Raw genomic sequence first — 24688 nt, 5'->3', positions numbered from 1 at the left:
TTCGGTGTCATAAGGAATCTTTGCAATTGCATGTGGCTGTGTCAATGGAGAAGTAAGGCTGATGCAATATTGTGGTGTATGATTTCATTTGGAGGTATAAAGACTGCGTAAAAATCGATTGAGTGTTAGTGACTTTTGAGAATCATACAGTAAGAGGCGTCGCAGATATTTCCGAAAATGGCGGATGAAGAGTCGGTAAGCAACAGTGCTATGTAGGTTATGTACACATATGCGAATAAGTATTTGTATTTGAGGATTAGCACTACTAAATTGTCTTGTATATTTGCGTATCATAATGCAGATCTGAAATAGGCTTACTTTGATATGTATGTTGTCAGCATTTTGTACGTGTTAGTGTGTTAAAAATGGAACTGATCGATCGCTGAATTGAGCTATAGGCAAAGCAAGTGGTTTTATTGTGTTGTTAGTGTAGTTGTAAGCAGAAAGTTGTTTATGAGCGAAACTGTTGTGTGATAAGCACTCTACAGAGTTGTCTTTGTGAAAGCTACACCTGTGGATGCTGAAATAGATAATAACAGTTTGGAAAATGTGTAAACAATGAAACACACACCTTGGGTTGCAGATTGATAATCACATCAACTTGAACCAAACGTTTAAGTGTGTTAAAAAAAGCACGAATGTTAATGAATTTATTCCGTTCATGATGTTATTAAAATGCAGAAAATATAGAATTGTCAGACGGTGAAGAATCGCCGAAGTTTAAATAATTGGATGTAGTATGTACTTGAGGATTAATGTGGTATCTATAACACATAGGGTATCGGATGCATAAATATTTAAAGTTTGATGGCACGTAACCATTCTTTCTCTCTTCGACAGTAAATTGTGCAACTAGCCTTAACAATCTCCTATTCATTGTTTGTAGAAGTTCATAGAGTACAATGGGGAATCCTTAAGGGTGTGGGTCTCAGTTAAATACAAAGTGTCAGTTTTGGTGTAACTGAACATGTAGACCTATACTAGTAAGTGGGATGAAAACTGAATCTAATCTAATCTTTAGCTATGATTTCCATCTTTGTAATATACCTCCTCCTGAGTTGATATTTGAAGTATGATTATTTCTCAAAGAAGTATCATTTTTTATTACCATACAAACTGGAACGTTTTCCACATTAAATAAATAGAAAAAGGCACTAATCATCTTAATTTCTTACAGAAAAACTGAATCTGGTTTCTTTGTTTACTCCATATTGTTTTTGCCTATTGCATCATTTCCTGAGATGATGATAGAGTTGTCTGTGCTAAAGCCACGCCTAAGGATGTTAAGATGGCTAAGAAATATTTGGAAAATGTGTAAACAATAAAATAATGTACTATTAGTTCTAATATTAACATTTCTTTTGCTATTTGATCATTCAGCATATCAGTATGACATGTCAGGTACATTGCATGCATAATACAAAGCATAGACAAATTCTGATCGGATCTGGCAAGGATGGTGCAGTATGGCTTTTTCAGTAGAAATAAATATAAATAAATAAATTTCCAAGTCAGTACTGTACATGCTGACAATTTCGCAACACTTCAAAAACATTTGGCTGCTAAGAAACATGGGATACAACTTGTCGGCTTTGACGAATTACCTCATATGTTAGTCATCGATATTAGTTGTTTACTTTTGAGGTGTAAATAATAAATCGGTTATCTTCTATGGCAGAATGTCATAGTCCTAAATAAAAATAAATGAATGTGTTATTAAGAGAAAGATATTGTTTATGCATTTTGTTGCTTATGGTAATTTTAAATCATTTGTGTACAAATTCTGAATTCTCTCTTTGTCTGTTGATACTATAACTAGTAAAGAAGAAGAAGAGTACCCCAGTTGCATTGTGTAGGTTGTAGCCTATTCTTCAGTTGACATGTATATCAATGGAAGTATTTTACCTGTGTCGTTCTTTTCACCTTCGCTAGTGCTAGTTTCCTATTCTTCAGTTGGTTGTGGTACTGGGGAAGGTGAAAAAATCGATGCATTAAAATTTATTTCCTATACTTCAGTTCTTAGTAGGACAACTGAAGTACTGGATACAACCTATTTATGTTAACAGAGGTGTTTCATGCAGTTTTTTAGCAGTTGTATCACATCCTTCAGTTGACCTTTATAGATCAACTAAAGAATAGGATACTAGAACTTTCTACTGTAAAGAAAGTGATATATGTAACATTACATTTGGAATATGGATATACATGATATATATCTAGGATCTGTTTTCTCTGTACTACATTCCTTTATTTCTCAACATTTGTTTGTGTCTTTGCAATTCATCGTCTGTGGTAACTTGTGACATCATTTCTTAAAGCTGACAGGTTGTATCCCATTCTTCAGTATTCTTAAAGCCAAACTGTGGACAGGACTACAGCTACTCTAGATAACTTTTATGGTGCTTGGAGTTGCATAGGTGTAGATTTAGCTACCCTGCACAGCGTCTTTACTTATGTAGACCTATTTTGACAGTTTGCCATGCAGAGTATATCTGTTATAAGTGTAGTTGTTCAGTGGTATGTTTTGTGGTAGTTATAGAGTATAATTGACTGCTCAAATGTTCAAACATTGTATAGCAAGAAATTGGGTGGAAATGTCCACAGCAAAATCACCTGCAGTAATATTTCTCTAACTATGAAAGAATGAGCCTGGGGTAATTGTACTCAGGGGTCAACTGAAGTTTGTGGAACCTATAATGTACCTATGTAGTTTTACATGATGTTATGGTTGCATGCTGTTGGTGACAGCATTATATCGGCTGTGGTGCTGCTCTCCGAGATTGAGTTTCTCTGTCTATAAGTTTTGTGTGTGTGTTCTTAATGTTGCATTGGATTTAGTGCTTAGTTACTCTGTATTCTGGCAAGTTTCTTTTTGTTGGCTTGTCAGTTTCTTACTTTAATTCGTTAGTTATTGGCTACTCACTGTTTTTAGTTTTGGAATTGTTAGTTCACTGTGTTGTTAATGGTTGGAACTTTAGTTTTTTGTTTGTTACTAGGGGTGGATCTTATGATGAAATGAGTTGTGCGTTATCGGTGTCATAGGCTTTGCTTGAGCTGTATAGTTAAAGTGAAATTTCTGATTACTGTTTGTTTTGGTATGTCTTCCATATTAGGGTTGTCATTATATTTAGTTTGTCTCAAAAAATTAAAAAAAAAATTAATTAAAAAAAACCCGAGTTCCTGCAGTTGGTTCATTAAATCCATGTTATTTCTGCAGTAAAATATTTTTTGTAATGTTTGTGTTTGTGCATGTAATGAGTGACATTATAGTTGCCATATTTGTATGAGCCTGAAATAGGGGTGTCCGCCATCTTGCTTACACCACGGATTACAGCTCATTGGTGGCACCGCAATCTTCAGTTTTGTTGTGCTCAGTTTTTACCACTCTTCCATCAAGGGAGTTGTGAAATATCTAGGACAGCAAAAATTAACCTGAAAGGTGCCCATAAACATGTTGCTCCAAAATAAACGATGGCTATCAACTTCCACATGGTACTAATGCCTTACTGGGTGATGAAATGCCTAGTAATTGATTATAGGAGTGATAGTTATGAGTTTGCAATGGTTAGATATCTGAAAAAAATTTACAAATATCAACACTGAGTGCACTGTGTTCTTGTGGGAGCAGTACACTTTGTCCCTTTGAAGCAGTGCACCTCCGATTCACCTATGCTGTCAGTAGCTGTTTGAAAATTTTCTTTTGAAAAGAGCTGATGCTAAACAAAATGGTTAGAAACCAGCTTGAGATTAATTTTGGAAAATGTTAAGGCCTAACTGGATACTTCTAAATTATTAGGACTCTTCTTTCTGTAGTAAAAGTGTAGGCCTATTTGTGTTCTCATAGGATTTTCAGGGAGTTTCATATCTTGTATAAAGTTGTAGTATATATAAGACTTAAAACTTTTTCAGTTGAAGGTAATAACTGTCATTCATTTTGAGCAAAATGTGCACAGAAAAAATAATAAACTTTTGGTGCAGTTTTTAAGGCAGCACTCCAAAGCAAATCTTATTGACAACATCAGATGCTGTGTTGAAAGAGCATTCTAAATTGCAAGTTTGCAGTTGGCAGATTTATTCAAATTATATCAAGAGAGCCAAGCATCGTGCCTATTGATGTGAGAAGGCAATCCTTCTCCTCCCCCCCCCCCCCCCCCCCCCCCCACACACACACACACAAACACATGTGAGGTTGATTGCTGTGCTGGCACAAAATCTTTTGGATGAAACTGAAGATGCTGTTAAACTTGACCTCTCCACCTTACTAATAGACTGCACCAGAATCTCACTGATTGAGATAGTATCATGGTTAATGTGGTGGACTCCCATTGGGTGGGGGAGAGGGACCCAAATCCTCAAATCTGTCCAGCCATTAGAATTTAGGTTTGTCATAGTTTCTTTGAATTAATTCAGACTGGAGTCAAGTCTGGCTCTTTGAAAAAGCCATAACAAATTTTGTACCCTATCATTGTCCAGTATGAGCTTGTGCTCTGTCTATCGACGACACTTTACAGTTTTGTCATCACAGTACTCTGCAGAGAGGTTTCAAATTTAACTTAGGATTTTGATCCATTTTTTGATGATTAGGAACTGTTTGCAACCAGATAGTTTCTCATGGCTCAAATTTCTTGATTTGATGGCGGCTATCTGCAGATTGAAAACTAATGTGTTTTCTGTCTTACAGGGTAGAGAAGGGAATTGTGTTCTTTGACAAAAGTCATCATTATTTCTATTCATAGCTCCATCTAACAAATGTTGTAATTGCCTTGAAACTTCATTGCTATCCATTTTACATAGAATATTGTCTTCTTTGTATTTGACACATCATTTGCCACACTGAATAGTCATTCAGACCACGATATACCTGTGTGCATTATCAGAAATGAAGCAGAAAAGTAATTTGTGTGGTTGAAATACATAAGTGATCTTTGTATAGTGCCTTATTTACCCAATATGATATTGTAATGCTACTTAATCATCTGATTAAAGGTAGATATTGGCCTTATTGCTGAAGGTATTCTGATTTATGAGATATGATAATATTGATGCTACTAACAGTCTGTGGCTACTGTTAATGTTATTTCTGCTATAGTATAAACAAGATAATCATGTGCTTGATATACGGCATGTGTAGTATATTGTTATACTTAAGGACAAAATATAAATAGCTGTTGGTGCACCCAGAAATAAAAAGCAGAATATTAAGTATTAGCCTTTAGAGTTGTAATTGTCCCTTAAGAAGGAATACAACATAATAATCAGTCAAGACATTACACAGTTGGTTGACAAATTATGTCCAGATTCATACTATTTGATCAGACTGTGGTGAAGAAATTCATGTATTGAAAATTTCCTAATAGTCTTGTGTTCAGAGCAGCATTAACTTTCACAGTACAAGCTTATTAGGTCAACTTATTTCCAATAGAAACTTGAGTAAATTATAAAAAGGTGTATGTCCTTGTTTCATAAAGTTTCATTGTTTTGCTTTTGTTTTTATTGAAAGATTTTTGACCCAACATTAAAGAAGAAAAAGAAGAAGAAGAAGACCACATTTGACATTGATGCAGCTTTAGCAGAGGGCACTGTACAGGATGGAAATGAAACGGGAGATCCAGCAACAACAGATAAGGAAAACCAGGAACCACAAAATCAGGAGCCGCTGCCTAAAGCTGAACCAGAAGCTCCAAAGGAAATGGAGGTTGACGGTAATAAAAGTAACATATTGACTGAAAGCTCAGTAATACATCTTTAAAGTAGTCAGAAGTTTGCCATCACTTCATCTACAAAGAAACTATATACAAACGCCAGATACTGTGTTTGATCATTGACAATGTGCAGTAACTGTAAAAATAGTATTCTAACAGCTGCTGTTTGTATAGCGTTTTATTTAGGCTACCAGTTTAGACTTCTCAATAGTCATTTTGCAGGCCCTATGATATGAATGCCGAAAAGCATACTTAATGATTAATGGAAAATCTCATATAAAGATGTGAAACAAATACTAAAAAAGAGATAGAGGGGCTGGCAAGTACTTACCTCAGCTCAGTACAGCCGATAGATACACAAAAAACAGAACCAAAATTTACGTTCCTAGCTTTCAGAACAAATGTTCCTTCATCAGGGAGGGGAGAGGGGAAAGAAAGGGAAGAAGGGAAAGTAGATTCAGTTACTCACAACCCTGGTATAGGTTTATAGATGACATCTTTGTGGTCCGGACTCACGGTGAAGAAACAGTCCGTAATTTCCTCCATAACCTCAACTCCTTTTCGAATCTGAATTTCACCTGGTCCTTCTCCAAAACCCAAGCCACCTTCATCTTGTTGAAGCTCACATCCACACCTGTCCATATCAAACCCACAAACAAACAACAGTACCTTCACTTTGATAGCTGCCATCCATTCCACATCAAACGCTCCCTTCCCTACAGCCTAGGTATTCGTGGCAAACGTATCTGCTCCAGTGACGAATCCCTCAACAATTACACCAATAACCTAACCAGTGCTTTCATCTCCCGCAACTATCCTGCAGACCTTGTCCACAAACAGATCTCCCAAGCAATACATTCCTCTCCGTCCAACAACAATGTTCCTATCCCCAGACCACACAGAAGCATCCCCCTTGTCACCCAATATTATCCTGGCCTCGAAAACATCAAAAAATTACTCCGCCAGGGATATGACTTTCTCAAGTCAACCCCTGAAATGAGATCATCCCTTGACAAAATTCTCCCCACACCACCCAGAGTTGCCTTTCGTCGCCCCCCTAACCTCCGTAACACCCTTGTTAAACCCTACAATATTCCCAGACTACCTTCTCTACCCAGCGGTTCCTACCCCTGTAACCCGACCCCGCTGCAAAACCTGCCCCATGCATCCCCCCACAACCACCTGCTCCAGCCCCGCTAATGGTAAAAAATACACAGTTCAAGGCAGGGCCACATGTGAAACTACACATGTCATTTATCAACTGGCTGAGCGCATGAACGGACACAGACGAACTGTCCGCCTAGGAGATGTCCAATACCCAGTAGCGGAGCATGCCCTCCAGCATAATTCTAGGGACCTAGGAACCTGCTACACTGTATGTGCCATTTGGCTTCTCCCACCCAACACCAGTCCCTCTGAACTGCGGAGATGGGAACTTGTACTCCAACACATCCTTTCATCCCGCCATCCCCCTGGACTGAACCTACGTTAAACAACCTCACTCCCATTTACTCTTCAGTCTTCTCCTCTTTCCCTTTCCTCTTTAGCCATTCACGCATCTTTTCATGCTACGTAGTTGTGTTTATCTTTGTACTATATACCTCTTTACTTCTGTATGCATCCTCTTTGGTTTGAAGCTGGCACAGTACTTACAGTAGAATATCTTTGGCTTCCCTCTGACAACCATGCCTCCATCCTTGCTACCCTCCCTGTTTTCCTTTTCCTGTTGCTTCATAACCTGGGTTGTGAGTAACTGAATCTACTTTCCCTTCTTCCCTTTCTTTCCCCTCTCTCCTCCCCGATGAAGGAACATTTGTTCCAAAAGCTAGGAACGTAAATTATGGTTCTGTTTTTTGTGTATCTATCGGCTGTACTGAGCTGAGGTAAGTACTTGCCAGCCCCTCTATCTCTTTGTTAGAAAAGCATACTTACACCTATTGTCGATAGGAGACATCATGAGTAATGTGTACTCTTTACACATGTATTATAGGGACATGTGTGAAGTTCAAATATTGCTTGTGAAGTGTTCTGTGGAAACTAGGTGCAGGTATTGGTTCCCTGTTATATGCTTGTACAATTGGATGCTTTTTGTCATCCATACTACAGAGCCTGAGATGGCTCTATTGAGGAGTAGAAACTGGTAGCCTAAATAAAAGGCTATAAAAATAATGGCTTTTGTAGTACTATTTTTACAGTTCACACCCCATAATCACAGTGTAGTCACATTTGTGTCAGTAATATCTTTTTCTGACTTTTTAAAAAAATCTTATTGTTTTACTTCACTATATCCATATATTACTCTATATTTCAGGTATGTGCTAGGTGACAGACAGTAGCTGAGCTGGATATTTCATAGAATTTAAGTATCTTCAAAATGTTTTTGTTTCTTAATGAGGAAGGTGTGGCATGTAAAAAGAGCCAAAAGCTTTCGTCTCTCTTCGTCTCATGGCCCTGATGCAAGTGCACTTCTGTTGAGGCTTGTCTATTACACCATAAGTTAGATAAATAAATAGATTTATTCACCTCATAACATAAAATCTCAAATGATTGCTGATTTGATGTAATGGAGACATATCGGGTTTTTACATATTTTTTAATCATTTCTGAGATGTTGCTACAAAGTTACATACTTCAGCTTCCAGTGTAAAAAAGTAAATTTATAATTTCCTTGTTCAAACTGTAAAATTGTCCTCAAAGAATTCTTCAGTAAAATGGGAACACATTTCCACCAGACAGCTATAGAGTAGTAGTCTTTTCGGTGAACCTAACTCCACGTTAAATATATTACTGCCTTTTAGTTTTCTGTAAATTTTTAACCCATATACTCTGGCATTTGGGCATAGAGTTTTAAGCATTGTGCTGGGAGTTTAAAATTCTGTCTGTGCTGAGTGCTGTAGTTGTGGTTGAGACAGAAAGAATTAAGTGTGTGTTGATGTTTGTATAAGAACAACAGTCTCTCATATATGTAAAGATTTTTTTTTAACTGTGGCTGACATGATGCATGTTATTTGGCAGCACACATGTTCCTAATTAAATCTCCCTCCTAAAAAATTACTAGGAGCCCTTTGACGTTTGGTGAATTCCCCCAGAAGATTATGCCATAACAAGTAACTGACTCAAGAGTGATAGACAGGCTTTCTGGCATGTATGCTTGTGGTACATGACAAAATATATTACACAAAACTTAAGCTGTTAAGTTAGTTTGCTAAGCCGTTTGTGCGTACATCCAGTTTAAATTTTTATCAAGATTAAGGCCTAAGAACATCACATGATTTGCTTCTGTGATATTCTGATCAATGCAAATTACCTTTAATTCACTTCGTTCCAACAATTTAGTTGCAAATTGCATCATTTTGGTTTTAGTTACATAGTTTAAGTCAATTTTGATGGAATGAAGATTAAAGTTTCCCACTTTCTGGAGTTCTTTCAGGTGCCTCATTTTCTATTAGAACTGATTTATCGTCGGCAGACAAATGATAAATGAGCACCAGTAGCAAGTGGTAGGTTGTTACGTAGAAAAGGAACAAGTACGAGCCCAATATCGAACCTTGCGAGATTCCTTGGCCATTTGTTTTCCAGTTTTAGGAGTAATTTCTTGAATTTGAAGTTATAAGTTCTCTTCATTTCTTCCCTGTTAATTAAGAGGTAAACTGTTGTAAAACATTGTGTCTGATTCCGTATGTATGTAATTTGTGTAACAGTGAAGAGTGGTTCACGGAATCAAAAGCTTCTGTCAGATCACAGAATATTCTCTTGACCTTTTTACCCTTATCTAATGTGGAGCTTGTCTTTTGAATAAACTCATCAGTTTCATTTACAATGCTTTTTCCTTGTTGGAATCTGAATTGGTTTTTAAAAATTGTCATTTACAGTAAGAAATTTTCAAATATTTTTTGCTGCAAACTTTTCAAACACTTTAGAAAGTACTGGCAGAGGAGAGGTGGGGCTGTAGTTCCCCACATACCCTGTTAATAACTTTTTGAATAGTGATATTATCTCAACATATTTAATACATTTGGGAAACATCCCTGGTCAAAATATTGGTTTCTGACAACTGCCTGTGATTATGAAAGGGTATTATACACTCTCTTGATTACAAATGAGGGTATTTCTTCCCACCTCAATGAAGTTTGTTCTTGAAAGGCAAAATTTCCTTTTCCACAACCCTTTGGATAATTCTTGCAAACTGTTTGGGTGGTTTTCCAAGCTTATGAAATTTACCACCTTCTATATATGCATCAAACCTCACTACATTTAAGAAGAATTCATTGAAAAAATTTGACATCTGAAAAGGATTTATTACAGCATAATTTTCAAATGGAGGTTTCGAAACATCATGACTTAACTTTGGCTCCTAATTCTGACTGAACAACTTACCACACTGCCTTTGTCTTATTCCTATGTTGGAGGATGAAAGTATCATTGGCCATTTTATTTTTATTTATTTATTTTTTCAACTACAGCTTCCTAGAGTACAGTTTATAGTGTTTGACATACATAATGAAATCATAATTTCTGTTTGGTTTTAAATTATTGTGTAATTTCCTTCTTATGGCACTAGAAATTTTTATTCCTGGTGTAATCTACTTAATTTTACTTTCTTTTGCCAAGATCTAGGAAGAAAAGATTCATTAAATATATCTAAAAGAACAATCTAAGGATATATCATAGTTTATAGTGCTTGAACTGTAGTGATCTATTGGCCAGATTATAGTACTTAGATCATTGTGGAATAAATCCATAATTCTTCTGCTGAAATTCCTTTTTATAAACATTTCTGGAGGCTTTAATTTTTCTTTTCAGATTGATAGTTTGTAATAATATTATGACCGCAGGTCACTGATTTGCTGTTTTGTCTACAGCCTTCAGAAAAGTTCAACATGAAACCAGATTTCTGTATTGTGTCACAAAATCTTTTGGGATCACAGCAATCAACTAAAGCATTTAAGTTGTTGAAGTCTGTTGCAATCATGTGGTTTTTTTTAGAGGCACTGGAATTTAGCTTGAACATTTGTGTTAAAACACATCCAGGAATGCTATAAATTGCTATAATCACTGTATTCTGACACACTCTCTTCATTTAAATAATTTAAATCTTCTCTTACTTTGTATCTTAATTTAGAAACAACAAGAATGCAGAAGCCTCCACAAGATTTATTTAGGCAGATTTTTTATTTATTTATTTACACATTCTGAAAGCAGAATTTTAAATTCATTTATTTTAGACTATTTAAGGTTTGGGGGTTCTGCTGTGGATAGCCCAGTGCATCAGTTGCCCATTTTTGTTTTTGACTGATTTCACATGTATCGCCTCTTTGGTATCTATACTTTTGATTTTCCATTTGTACTAGTGCTCTGTCACTCCCATCATAATGTACCAGTTTCCCGTGCTTTTTAGGATTTTACTCATGTCTATGAACATTTTACTGAAATTCATAGAGGCAAACAAATTGAGGTGTAGGTCATCCCTCACCAGGCATTTATCGTTTAAAAACTTCTTTGGGTCAATGAATACTGCCCCAAGATTGTCGAACTATTCCCTGATACCACTATTTATTCTATTGGCATAAGTATAATTAGCTGATCTTCTACGAATAGTTCCACTAATTACTAGCCTAGAGGTTGTTTTCACCAACCTAATCAGATGGAGTTTGTGCTCACATGGATATGCGCCATATTGCATTAGGAAAGTGATGCCTAGGCATAGACAATCAAATCCTGTAAGTATGAAGAAAATCACATGGTAGTGTGTAAAGGAATTGATTAGCATTGGCAGTATCATTGAAGCCATAAGGTGATTTGTACATGTGTGCAATTAACTTGTAAGCTGCAAGCTTAGAAACTGTAGCATAACTCCCTTGCTCAGTATGCTGAGGGTCTCACCAGTGCCTTCAGACAGGCAGTGTCCCCCAGACCTAGTCTGCAAACAGATCTCCCGCACCATTTCCCCTCACATCCCAATCCTCCTACCACCCCCAAGAACCAGCCACAAAGGAATGTCCCCTAATAACCCAGTACCACCCCACACTGGAACAGCTGAACCACATTTTTCGCCGGCTTTGATTACCTATCATCATGCCCTGAAATGAGGGACATCTTGCCTGAGATACTTCAACCCTCCTAAAGTGGTGTTGTTGCCGACCTAACCTCCACAGCATCTTAGTCCATACCTATGCCACTCCCAGTCCCAACACCTTGCCACAAGGATCACCTACCTGTAAAGGCCCAGGTGCAAAACCACCTCAATCCACCCACAGCACTTCCTATTCCAGTCCTGTCATAGGTTTATTGTACCTCCTTAGGGGTCACACCACCTGTGAAAGCAGTCATGTCATTTACCAGCTCTGCTGCAATCGTTGCACAGCATTTTATATTGGTATGACTACCATCGAGCTATTCATCAGGATGGACAGCCGGCACCAAACTGTGCCCAAGGGCAAAGAAGACCACCCTGTGGTATAACATGGAGCTGAACATACCACACATGATTTCAGTGGCTGCTGTGAACCCTAGCCACCTGGATCCTTCCCACCACCACCAGCTTTTCTGAGCTCTGGAGATGGGAGTTGTCTATGCAACACGTTTTCTGCTCCTGTAATTATCGCGGCCTCAACATACGGTAACATACTGTCCCGACAACCTCCACCCAACAGTTTCCACCCCCTCTGTGCCGTCACCTCCTCCCCATTCTCATCTCCCACCCCATTTCATGAGTCACGGTTGAGGTAACGCAGTTGGTAGAGCACTTGCCCGTGAAGGGCAAAGATCCCGAGTTTGAATGTGCCACAAAATGTTATTTTGCCAGGAAGTTTCATATGAGTGCACATGTCGCAGCAGACTGAAAATCTCATTCTAAGTCACTCCTTACCAGCTTTTTGTGATGTTGTTTACCTATCTTTCCTCCTCACAGTTTCAGTATGAAAAGCATATGCTTTGAAAATGTAAACAATTTCAGTAGTCCGTATTAATGCTTGCAGTATTTTCATCTAGTTTTAATGTTTATAAAATTTTTGATTAAGTTCTGGAGAATTGTATAAGTATTAATTTTTGCTTCGTTATGATAGATACCAATCTCGATCTTGAAAATTTTGGTAAAAAGAAGAAAAAGAAGAAGAAGACTTTTAACTTGGAAGAGCTTGACGGGGCCTTACCCGATACGACTAATAAAATAAAGGAGGAAGGGCCAATGGAAGTTGAAGCTCTACAGGAAGAAGCAGCAGTTGAGGTAAAGTATCAGATGTCCAGGAAATGCAGGCAGTTAAAGACCATAAATTTTTAGATTCTGAAGTAACCTATATATCTTTCAAAACTGGAGAGAGAAATTGGCCAATTGTAAAACATGTAAGGAGATGTATGGCTAGTCATACCTGAAGATTCGGGTTAAATAATGGGATTGTATACTTGAGAAAAAGTGACGTGTGAATATGCTGTTGCAATCACGCACTGAAGTTAATTACACTGTAGCTTTCTACTTAATATTGCACTACTTGCCTGTAGAAAAACCAGGATGCTGCTCGATTGAAACTGAAATATTATGGCTGGAAAAGGGAGTGACGGTGGGGGATGAGTTATGACTTGTTGAAACAAAGGGTGTGTTGGCTGATGAGGATATGGAACATTATAGTTGTTACCGCCTGTAGTGTTCCCCTTTCAAGAAAAATAAGGTAATAAAATTAGGACCTGCATCACAAGCTGTTATCAAACGTAATGTTGCCAACGTTCTGGTTTGAGGCATATGTCCTGAAAGGATAATATGCAAATCCAGGTGGCATGGCATTTCTAGGCTCAAAAAATTCATCTCTGGGTATGTGTAATTACTTTCTTGTAACCACATACTTTGGCTAACATGTATTTAACAGTTAGAAATTCGTCAGTCAGAGCACCAGTCACCAATCAGATTGCAGTCCCCCCTCCACTTGTTGCACGATTTTATCGGTCTGGGTGCTTAGCCTGCCACTCCACTGCTCATCACACCCATTTGTGCAAACTCTTTTAAAGTATTGAAACCACTATCTAACCTTCTTTTTTACTACTATATTGCTCCATAAAGTGGTCACTACTCCCGAAAAATTTTAACAACTGTAGAGCCTTTTTGCACACTCAGATTGCATTACAGCAAACATTTCTCAACATGGAGATGGATTTTTCAAGACATTATTACATTCCACCCATAGTCAAATGACTAAAAAGTCAAAACTGAGACTTAGTGGTCTTGTAAGAAGTCAATAAATGACACTATATTCTCACAACTTTGTTCTGAGCTGCCACATTTAAATGTAGCTAACAGCCTTTGCTTATTGAATACATCTTGTATATTCTTTTATGATGTGAGGTACTCAGTGTCCTAACTTCTTATTTGTGCAAAAAGAAATTTTGATGTCGGCCTTCTTGAATAAGTTTGAGAAAGTCTTTTTAAATATGGAATACTAATATCTATACTTTCATTTTGGGTTCACGGTGTTTCTGGTTCTGGTTTTAAGCTTGTTTCTCGGTGCAAAAATTGGGAAACAACTTTAAAGTTGCACAAGTGAATCAGAAAGCTCAAAACACTGCAACAATCTTTTGGAATTTTAGATGAACAAGTCCCATTTTCAGTACTTTAGTCTCAACTGAAAAACTATCTATTGTTGCTAAATATGTCCTTCATTGTTTATTAGAGCATTTAATCCTTTATGCAAACATTTTGAGAATTTTCTGAGTGGTGTTTTAGCTCTGTGTTTTAAAAGAAAAATTTGTATGTCATTTTATGCATCACGTCTCCTGCAGCGTTTTCTACTGCAAGTTTTGTTCAGTTCATGTTACCTACTTTTTACGTCCTTATTAAACAATGGATCCTTCATTTGATATATTTGTGGAATCAGTTAAACATAAGTGGAAACTGTATTTGTTGTAATGATTTGTTCATTTCAGTGATAGTACTCAAAAGTTCAAAAAGTCACTTTCCGTGGTTAAAGTTACTTTTAATTGTGTATTTGTGAGCAGAAAACCTCCAGTCTCTTGTAACTACACATTACATTCCTTTCCACACTAGTAATATAAATCTCCATATTGACTCTAAAGATGTTTTCATTTCATCTGGTACAACGCTAACAGCTGAAATTAATTATAATGCTTCAAGTTCAGTAAATTTGAAGAGATCATGTTGATATGATAATTGAAGGAGTTTCTTTTTTATTTGTTGGGGTCACAATTTATCTGTCAGTTTCTTTGTGCACTTAAAGTGTACAAAAATGTCACACTTTTTACACTTATATTCGTACAGTGTCAAGTCTTTTGCTCAGGCCTGCATGGTTTGATATGTTATGAGGTTACTTTTTTGTGATCTTTCGTGACTTTTTGACATACAATTTGTGTGTTTTATCTTGTAAGAGATCCACAACTTGTTGCCTCGATGAAAAATCCAGCTTAGAATATAATAAGTGTGTGTGTGTGTGTGTGTGTGTGTGTGTGTGTGTGTGTGTGTTAGATCACTTTTTACCAAATAAAGGAGGTAATAAGCAGAAAAAATGAAAATTACTTAGCCTGTTGATGAAATTCTTTTTCAGAGCTAATGTTACCTGTTGTCTTTTCTACTTGCCCGTCTGTTGAGTACATATCTTATGACTGTTGTGTAGGTGGTGTCTTATGAAGCTAAATTCAAAAGATAAGAGTAAGTGACCAAAAATAAAGAGTTCAACTGCATATGAAGCACAGAATTGTAGATTGTATCAAGAAACCCTGTCTTTCCGTACATCCTTTTCGTAATCACAGTCTTTGTTTTATTCTACACCCCTTAGTGCTTCAAATTGAGAGAGAAAATAAGTGAAGCATTTTGACTTGACAAGTAGAAGCTATCCTTTATTAACAAGGTGATCAATAAACAGATATACACCTGTCACAGACTTCCCAAATAAACTACCCTTTCAATGTTCTGTTTTTGTCATTGACAGGTCTCTGATTCCTTGAACAAGAGGAAATTGTTACTCAAAGTTTCTCCACTGATAGTAGGCTCTTACTACTTTGGTATGTGTCAAATGGGTGTCTGTTCGTACTTTCTCAAGTATCTTATATAAGTTACGGTGTGAAGTAAGAATGCAAATATCACAGAAAGGTGTTTAATCATACTGTGTGAAATTATGTGTCGTACAACCAAAACTTTTCACGTGCTGTAATGTTTGTTCTTCACTGTCTATATTGGACCTGCTTGCTTGATCTAGTCTTCAGGTGAAATGGTTTTGTGGCAAATTTTCCCATTTGAATTTGATGGAGAACAGTGCCTTTCCTGTAGTCTGCTGAAACTAGGGTTACAGTTATCCCAAAAATTTCTAACGATAATTTGGTTCATAATTAGTGCAATTAAATAGGGCCCTCAAATTGACACTTTTGTGTCTGAAAGTTTATGTATGTTGCAATGATTTCCTGTCGTGTGAAATTCTTCATGACATTAAGTTGAACAGTATTTAAGGAAGGAAACTTAAATCTTGTGGGATAGTGTATATGGATTAAAATACCTCTTCAGTATAGCATAGGGGAAAACTTGTACATAATTCAATTGCAAATGATCATATATTTTATCTAAAAACACAGATGATGTGACTTACCGAACGAAAGTGCTGGCAGGTCGATAGACACACAAACATATACATGAAATTCAAGCTTTCGCAACAAACTGTTGCCTCATCAGGAAAGAGGGAAGGAGAGGGAAAGACGAAAGGATGTGGGTTTTAAGGGAGAGGGTAAGGAGTCATTCCAATCCTGGGAGCGGAAAGACTTACCTTAGGGGGAAAAAAGAACAGGTATACACTCGCACACACACCCATATCCAACCACACATACACAGACACAAGCAGGGTTGGATATGGGTGTGTGCGCGCGAGTGTATACCCCTTTTTTCCCCCCTAAGGTAAGTCTTTCCGCTCCCGGGATTGGAATGACTCCTTACCCTCTCCCTTAAAACCCACATCCTTTAGTCTTTCCCTCTCCTTCCCTCTTTCCTGATGAGGCAGCAGTTTGTTGTGAAAGCTTGAATTTCATGTGTATGTTTGTGTTTGTGTGTCTATCGACCTGCCAGCACTTTCCTTCGGTAAGTCACATCATCTGTGTTTTTAGATATATTTTTCCCACGTGGAATGTTTCCCTCTATTATATTCTGATCATATATTTTGTCATTTAACAGCAAGAAAATAACATTTATTTGGGAAAAAAAACAATTTTTGGTAAAAAATTGTGCAAAAGAGAACTTGGCTTTTTCTACATTGTCCTAAGTAGTGTTGTGCTCCATGATGTATCTTCATAACTGGCAGTCACCAGTCCATCTTTCAGTTTTTCTTGTGTTACAGGTTGCTGTTGATGCACTCCCTCTTTTAAGTTTAGGGCCTGTTAATATTATTCTGCCTGTTACAATCAATCAGCTTCAAAATTTGTATTTATATTACATCTGACAACCAAGGAGAAATGAGTTGGACCGCCATAGCAAATAATTGTGATAGCACTCCATAAGTCTTCTGTCGTGTGCCGCTGCTGGCAGTTCGTTGCCTTTGATCATGGTTAATTTGTTAGGCAATGGGAATAGTTGAATTAAATGATTTCTTTTGATGGAAAATATGAATTGATTACTTTTGCTTTTGAGAAGAATGTTATAATTTGGTTGAGAGTAGGCAGAGCCAGTGAGCACGAGACCATGAAATGATTGTGGTAACAAATTGATCTGTAGTGTTGTCAGAGATATAGATCAGGTTGGAATGTGATAAATTGGATGGGTTGTGTTAAAGCTAGTGAATGTTTTCAAGGCTATAGTTAACTTGGAACCTAGCAGCACAAAGTACCAACAAACTTCATTTACGAAGCGTAGGAAATTATGAACAAGCAGTGTGATTGACTATCCACATCTGACTCATGATACACCAGGTTCACCTCTTAGCATTCATCACACAAACCATTAGCAACAGCAGCATGTGACAGAAGAGCCACGGACACTCTGCGTACACTTTTACCAATCTTTTTAAATTCCAGTGTCATCTTCCAAATTGTTTCTTCCCTTATGTATAGTTCATCTTCTGAATACCAGGAAGGATTTTGATGGTAATGACAAAATATAACTAACAAAAAAAAACTTCTCATGCAGAAAATGTTCCGTTCAAAGTTCTATTCAGCAGCACTAGTTTGATACTAGCTTTCCATTTGAAATTTGCAAGTTTGTAAGATTCACCAGTCAGTTGATGTTTGTAGGTTTGTAGAGAACACATTCGACCCATCTCAAAAGGAAAAGAAAGCCAGTGAACAATATCTGTTTGAAAAGCGATAGTTGGAACTCAAAGCTTCTCTAATGTGAAGAGTTGTCAAATGAAACACTACTTTACTGTTCATATCATTTTACAGGACACATTTGATTTAGATATGGACTTCTCAAAGACCAAAAAGAAAAAGAAGAAAAGGAAAGATCTGGATGAACTTGTTGCTGAAGACGAGAAGGAGAAAGCAGAAGATAAAGAAAATGGTATGCTGCATTATGTCTTACATATCTATAGTTCTAGATGGTATTCACTTTGAGAAAGATTCTCCTAAAAGAAAAACCATAGTTCTAATAAACAGTTGGGAAGAGCCCATGTCCACTGTTAATGATACTAATGTTATGTTTGTTGTCATCATTATGCCCCATAATTCACCAGACCTCTGTTGTGGCACTGTTGTGTTTGAGGACTGGGTTGTACCAAATGCAAAGTCAGTATCATGGTAAAACATGCAGTGGTTTTTTGGATTGCATGCCCATCAAATTTCAATAACTTGTCATACTCATGAGAATAGCAGCAGTCAGTGGAAAAGAAACATGCCCCCCACACCCACACACACAAAATTATCTTTGAAGCTGTCTTCACATACATAACAATTAAATCATGAATTTGACTGAATGAATTTACTAATCAGTGCTTTTTAGTGTGCACTGTTCACACAAATGCACTGTTTTCCTAAATTATGGTGTAGTTGGTCAGTGCAGTTTGTCATGGTATCAGAAGATATTGGTGGATTGTAGGGAAACTTTGGTTTGGTGTTTATTGGTTCCTTGTGCAGTCATTGTACCTCTAGTTCCTCTTGTGTGCCACATTTCAAAGTTGTTTTATTTATTTATATTTTTTAATAAACTATCTGATCTAATAGATCTGCTTTCTGCAAAATTTTGAATGTATTCCTCTCATTATGTTACGGGATCATTCTTTGCCAGAACTGTGTGCCATGTTCTGTGGGCTGCGCTTCATCATTTCTTAATGTTTGTCACTGACAACATAAATTAAAAAACTGGTACTCCTTCCTAAACTTTGTAACCATGTGCCATTATTTTTCCCCCTCCTCTCTTGTGTTATCCTTCATTTGATCATTGTCCACTAAATTCTCAGCAATCTAGGCCACGCCAGGCCTCCAGTCGTCCAAGCAGAAATGAAGTGTACAGCTGTATATTGTTGTGCACAACAATGTTATTTCATTATGATGTTAAGCAATGTTTTCCATATTGAAATTGTGGCGTTCTTTACAGTTCGGTGGTATTTAACTCGAGCAGAAACTTGAAACTTAAGATATGTTGAACTAAGGTCCTTCACAGAAATCCATTGCTTTTGAATACAAAGTTGGATGAGCAACAAGTTACGACATCAAAAAGCAATAAGTGTTATCTGTTACTCGACAGTTCTCAACACAAATGGTTGAAACCTGAAATAGAGATCAGTGAGATTTTTTGGTAAAATTTAAGTGTATATTGAAAGGATACGCAAATGAGAAGTGGAGGTGGTGTATTAGTCACAGTAGACAAGAAACTGATATCCACTAAGATAGAAATTGAATCTGCAATTGATTGAGCAAAACTCAGTATCAGGTGTGGGCATAAAGTTATTGGATCCTTCTGTTGCCCACCAGACTCGTCTCCTGATGTAACCGAGAACTTTAGAGAAAACCTCAGTTCACTTCTATGTAAGTTCCCCAATCATACTGTAATCATTGGCGGAGACTTTAATCATCCGACAATAAATTGGGAAAAATTACAGTTTTGCTAGTGGTGGGCATGATAAGACATCTTGTGAAACATTATTAAATGCCTTCTCTGAAAACAGCGTAGAACAAATAGTAAGGAATCCCACTGGTGATGGAAATATATTGGATCTAATTGCAACAAATAGACATGACGTCTTTGAGGATGTCCACATTGAAATGGGCAACAATTATTACCAAAGTGCAAAGGCCAACTAAACCAAGCAGAAAGATATACATGTTCAGTAAACTAGATAAAATATCAGTAGTGTCATATCTCATTGAGGAAATTGAAACTTTCAGCACAGGGCAGGAGAAATGTAGAGGAACTCTGGCTCAAGTTCAAAAGAATTGTTCACCTTGCACTGGATGGATATGTACCCCGTAGGACAGTTCATAGTGGGAGGAAACATCCATTGTATACAGTCACTGTAAAGAAACAGAATACTGCATAATAGGTGTAAAAAAAAATCATGGGGGTAGAGAGAGAGAGAGAATGCTGAATGAAACATGTTTGGCTGTCAAGAGAGCAATGCGTGATGACTTCATTGAACCCAAAGAAATTCTGGTCATATGTAAAGGCTGTAAAGTGGCACCAAAGTCTGTGTCCAGTCCCTAGTGAATGAAACAGGAAATGGAATTGAGGGTAACAGAGCTTTCGCTGAAGTGCTCAACTCCATTTTCAAATGTTCCTTTACAAATGAAAAGCCAGTAGAATAGCCCCAATTTAATCCTTGTACCACTGAAAAGATGAATGAAATAAGTATTAGTGTCAATGGTGTTGAGAAACAGCTGAAATCGTTAAAATTGAACAAAGCTCCAGGCCTCGATGGAATCCCTGTTAGATTCAGCACTGTAGTTTTGGCTGATTTAGCCCTTTTTCTAACTATAAACTATTGCACATCCCTTGAACAAAAAACTTTGCCCAGTCCATGTAAAAAGGCACATCATTCTCTTGAACAGAATGACCTCAGTGGCAACCAGCATGGATTTCGAAAACTTCGATTGCATGAAATCCAAATCGCAGTTTTCTCTCATGATATGCTGAAAGCTTTGGATCAAGGCAACCAGTTAGATGCAGTGTTTCTGTGTTTCCAAAACGCATTCGACTCAGTACTGCACCTATGCTTATTGTCAAAAGTATGACCTTGTGGGGTGTTAAGTGAAATTTGTGACTGGATTGAGGACTTTGTGGTAGGGAGCGCGCAGCATGTTATCTTGGGTGGAGAGTAGAAGTAACTTCGGGTGAGCCCCAGAAAAGTGTGTTGGGATGCCTGTTGTTCATGTTATATATTAACGACTTTCCAGGCAATATTAATAGCAAAATTAGGCTTTTTACAGATGATGCAGTTATCATAATGAAGTACTATCTGAAAAAAGCTGTATAAATATTAAGTCAGATCTTGATAAAATTTCAATATGGTGCAGAGATTGGCAGCTTCCTCTAAATGTTCGGAAATGTAAAATTTTGCACTGCACAAAATGAAAAGTGTAGTATCATATGAGTATAAAATCAATGAGCCACAGTTGGAATCATCCAGCTCGTACAAATACCTGGGTATAACACTTTGTAAGGATATGAAATGGAATGATCACATAGGTTCAGTCATGGGTAAAACAGGTAGTAAGTAGACTTCAGTTTATTGGTAGAAAACATGGGAAGTGCAATTAGTCTACAAAGGACATTGCTTAAAAATCACTTGTTCTACCGGTTCTAGAATATTGCTCAAGTTTGTGGGACCCATACCAGATAGGACTAAGGGGACATTGAATATATACAGAGAAGGGCAGCACGAATGGTCACAGTTTTGTTTAATCCTTGGAGGAGTATTACAGAGATTCTGAAGGAACTGTACTGGAAGACTCAAAAATAAACATAAACTATCCCAAGAAACTCTATTAACAATGTTTAGAGAACCAGCTTTGAAATGATTACTCTGGCAATATATTACAACCCCCTATGTAGTGCTCACAATTGGATCGTGAGGATGATAATAATAATAATAATCATCACTGGACGCACACAGGCAATAATTCTTCCTGCACTTCATGCATGAATGGAACAGGAGGAAACACTAATAAACTAATACAGGGGGACGTACCCTCTGCCATTAATCTCATGGTGTTTGCAGAGTATAGATGTAGATGTGGAATAGAGAGTGAGTTGGGAAAATGGAAGGTTGTGAGAAAGAGTGAGAATGAAGAACAGGATATATTTGTTTATAGATGGTTCATACTACTGTGCAGTGAAATAATTCCACTCAGTCACCCAATAAAGAAAAAGACACAGCTGCGTATAACTAACAGTTTGGCAGCAGTAACTTGTTTGCAGCAAGGGAGAGCTGACTATCAAACTGTAAAAAAATCACATAAAGTGCTTCACTGACAGTCACTGGAGAAAGTCACTCATGTAGCAAAAAGCATCCAGATGAGCTTGTAAAGAAGGTACATAAGATAATAGAGGGAGAATATTTAACTGCTGGTGCCTTGCACAATGCTGATGAAACCAGCCTCTTTCACAAGATGCTTCCTTCAAAAACATTAGCTGCCATGAATGACAAGGAAGCTTGAAGGTACAAACAAGAGAAACATTGTGTAACATTAATGGCATGTTGTAATGTTAATGGTAATCATAAACAGCCGCCTATGGTGATTGGAAAATTGAAGCATCCACATTGCCATGAACACAGCAACAGAAGTACACTATCAATGTAATATTGTCCTCAGAAGAAAGCTTGGATGGACAGAGAAATATTATCCCAGTTGTTTGCACAAGACATTTGTAACAGCTATGAGAAAAAATCTGAAGAAGAAACAGTTTCACTGAAAGCTAACCTTATTATTGATAAAGCTCCTAGTCCCCTTTCTAATGTGACTCTCAAGTCCAGTTGTCTACCAGCACTCTTTCTTCTACTCATTGCAGCAGCCTCAATTCAGCCCATTGATCAGAGAATTTTGTAATCAGTTAAACATCATTATTGATATGCACGCCTTGTCTCCTTGCTGAACGAATGTGAAAACCTCTCTCTCTCTCTCTCTCTCTCTCTCTCTCTCTCTCTCTCATGGCAAACACCACGCTACACACACACACACACACACACACACACACACACACACACACACACACAGAGAGAGAGAGAGAGAGAGAGAGAGAGAGAGAGAGAGAGAGAGAGAGAGTTTTTCTATTTTTGAAAAAGGCCTTGTTTGCCAAAAGCTAACTTTTCGGTAGTCATTTTGTTGTGTCTTTCTACGACTCAGCATCTCCGCTATATGGTGATTAGCAATTATCCTTTTCATAATCTAAATTTCAGACACACTCAGTAATCTGACACTTCCACTAATCCAGCAACCATATGTGCAAGGAATGGCTGGATTAGCAGGAGTCTAGTGTTATTGTTATATCAATAGACTCTACAAAATGAATGAAGAAAACATCAGATGCTTCGTCCAAAGATAGCTGCTGTGTTTTCACTCTATGTGAGTGTCATACTTAATGTTTTCTTTGTTTGTTTTTATGTATGTCTGTATGCATGTATGTATAAATAAGGTAAAGGTATAGCAGGTACAGATTTCGGCACATATTTTTTCAATTGTGCTGTGATTCTCAAAAGAAAAAGCAATAGGCCTAGTTTGGATTATACTGTTCAATTCTGTATTTTTGTAATGCTGCTTTCTTGCATTTGTGGCTCTCGTTTTCATAATTTTGTGTTTCTCAAACATGCTGCACTGAGGTTGAGAAGTGTCCAGAACCTGGTAAGGAAACTTGCAAGTTTGTGTCATTAATAGACTTGATATTTGTTGATTCATGCCTAAATGACACTATGTAACATCATACTGATAGTGTTTACATTAGTTTCTGTGAGACATTTTTTTGTGTTTTCAGTTGAAGACAGCCAGACAACATGGTTTGGAGTTGATCGTGATTATACTTATGAAGAACTGCTGACCCGTGTTTTTGATATAATGCGAGACAAAAATCCTGACATGGTAGCAGGAAAGAAACAAAAGTTTGTCATGAGACCTCCACAGGTTGTTCGTATTGGAACAAAGAAAACCTCTTTTGCCAACTTCACTGAAATATGTAAAACGTACGGAGCCTATATTCTCTTACATAACTTACTTTATTTTGTAATTTTAAATATTAATTTTGATATCTTTTTACAGATTACATCGGCAACCAAAACATTTACTAGATTTCCTATTAGCAGAGTTAGGAACCAGTGGGTCTGTAGATGGAAACAATCAGCTCATTATTAAAGGACGCTTCCAGCAGAAACAGATTGAAAATGTATTAAGGAGGTATATCAAGGAATATGTGACGTGTCACACTTGTAGATCACCCGACACTATTCTGCAGAAAGATACAAGATTGTTTTTCTTGCAGTGTGAAACTTGTGGTTCTAGGTGTTCCGTTGCTAGCATCAAATCTGGTTTCCAGGTATGGCATGTAAATTATGTTTTTATTTATTTACATTGGTCATTAACAGTTATTCCAAATAACTCTTGTAAAAATATGATTTTATCCAGATATGTATGAGGAGTTGACTTATACCTTTTGAATATTTCTGATGAATTTAATTTTTCGTGTAATGCTTTTGGATTTGTTCAGAATTATCCACTCAGTTTATTGCCTAAGTTTTCAGTTAATAACACTGATGCCTTCATTTCTGTGCAGGCTGTTACTGGAAAGCGTGCTGCTATCAGAGCGAAGACAGCTTGATTAACTAAGTGATTTCATACCTCATGTGGAAAAATTTAAATGAAACAACAGATTTCCTTTAACTGAATTGTGTATTATACAGAAGAATTGTATAGAAATATACTGATGTTTGCAATCATGTGAATTTGTACTCTAGCATGTGTGTCCTTCATTATCTGTTTGAAATATGATCTGTACTGTTAGTTTTTGATTTTTATTCCTAAAATCAATCCATTGTTTTGAAAACAAAAAATAATTTCACCATATTGATGATGGAAGCTCAAGACTCATT

At 37.1% G+C, this 24688-nt stretch overlaps 1 protein-coding gene across 2 annotated transcripts; it reads left to right on the top strand.

Moving 5' to 3' along the window:
- The first annotated feature begins 5 nt into the window (after nucleotides 1-5).
- On the top strand, nucleotides 6-24599 carry LOC124796434 (eukaryotic translation initiation factor 2 subunit 2). Of its 2 annotated transcripts, XM_047260621.1 has the most exons (8): nucleotides 6-195; nucleotides 5501-5702; nucleotides 12767-12927; nucleotides 18060-18177; nucleotides 23418-23450; nucleotides 23581-23785; nucleotides 23862-24135; nucleotides 24373-24599. In XM_047260621.1, the coding sequence occupies exons 1-8, from the start codon at nucleotides 178-180 to the stop codon at nucleotides 24415-24417; spliced, it is 1056 nt and encodes a 351-aa protein (XP_047116577.1). In that variant the 5' UTR covers nucleotides 6-177; the 3' UTR covers nucleotides 24418-24599. The 2 variants fall into 2 exon arrangements, with proteins under 2 accessions (XP_047116577.1, XP_047116579.1); XM_047260623.1 differs by lacking the exon at nucleotides 23418-23450 and having other exon boundaries at nucleotides 8-195.
- The last annotated feature ends 89 nt before the right edge of the window (nucleotides 24600-24688 follow it).

The sequence above is a fragment of the Schistocerca piceifrons genome, chromosome 4 (genome assembly GCF_021461385.2).
Source record: "Schistocerca piceifrons isolate TAMUIC-IGC-003096 chromosome 4, iqSchPice1.1, whole genome shotgun sequence".
Taxonomy (NCBI): Eukaryota; Metazoa; Arthropoda; class Insecta; order Orthoptera; family Acrididae; genus Schistocerca; species Schistocerca piceifrons.
The sequence above is the reverse complement of the archived record's forward strand: the minus strand, read 5'-3'. Positions and strand labels throughout refer to the sequence as shown.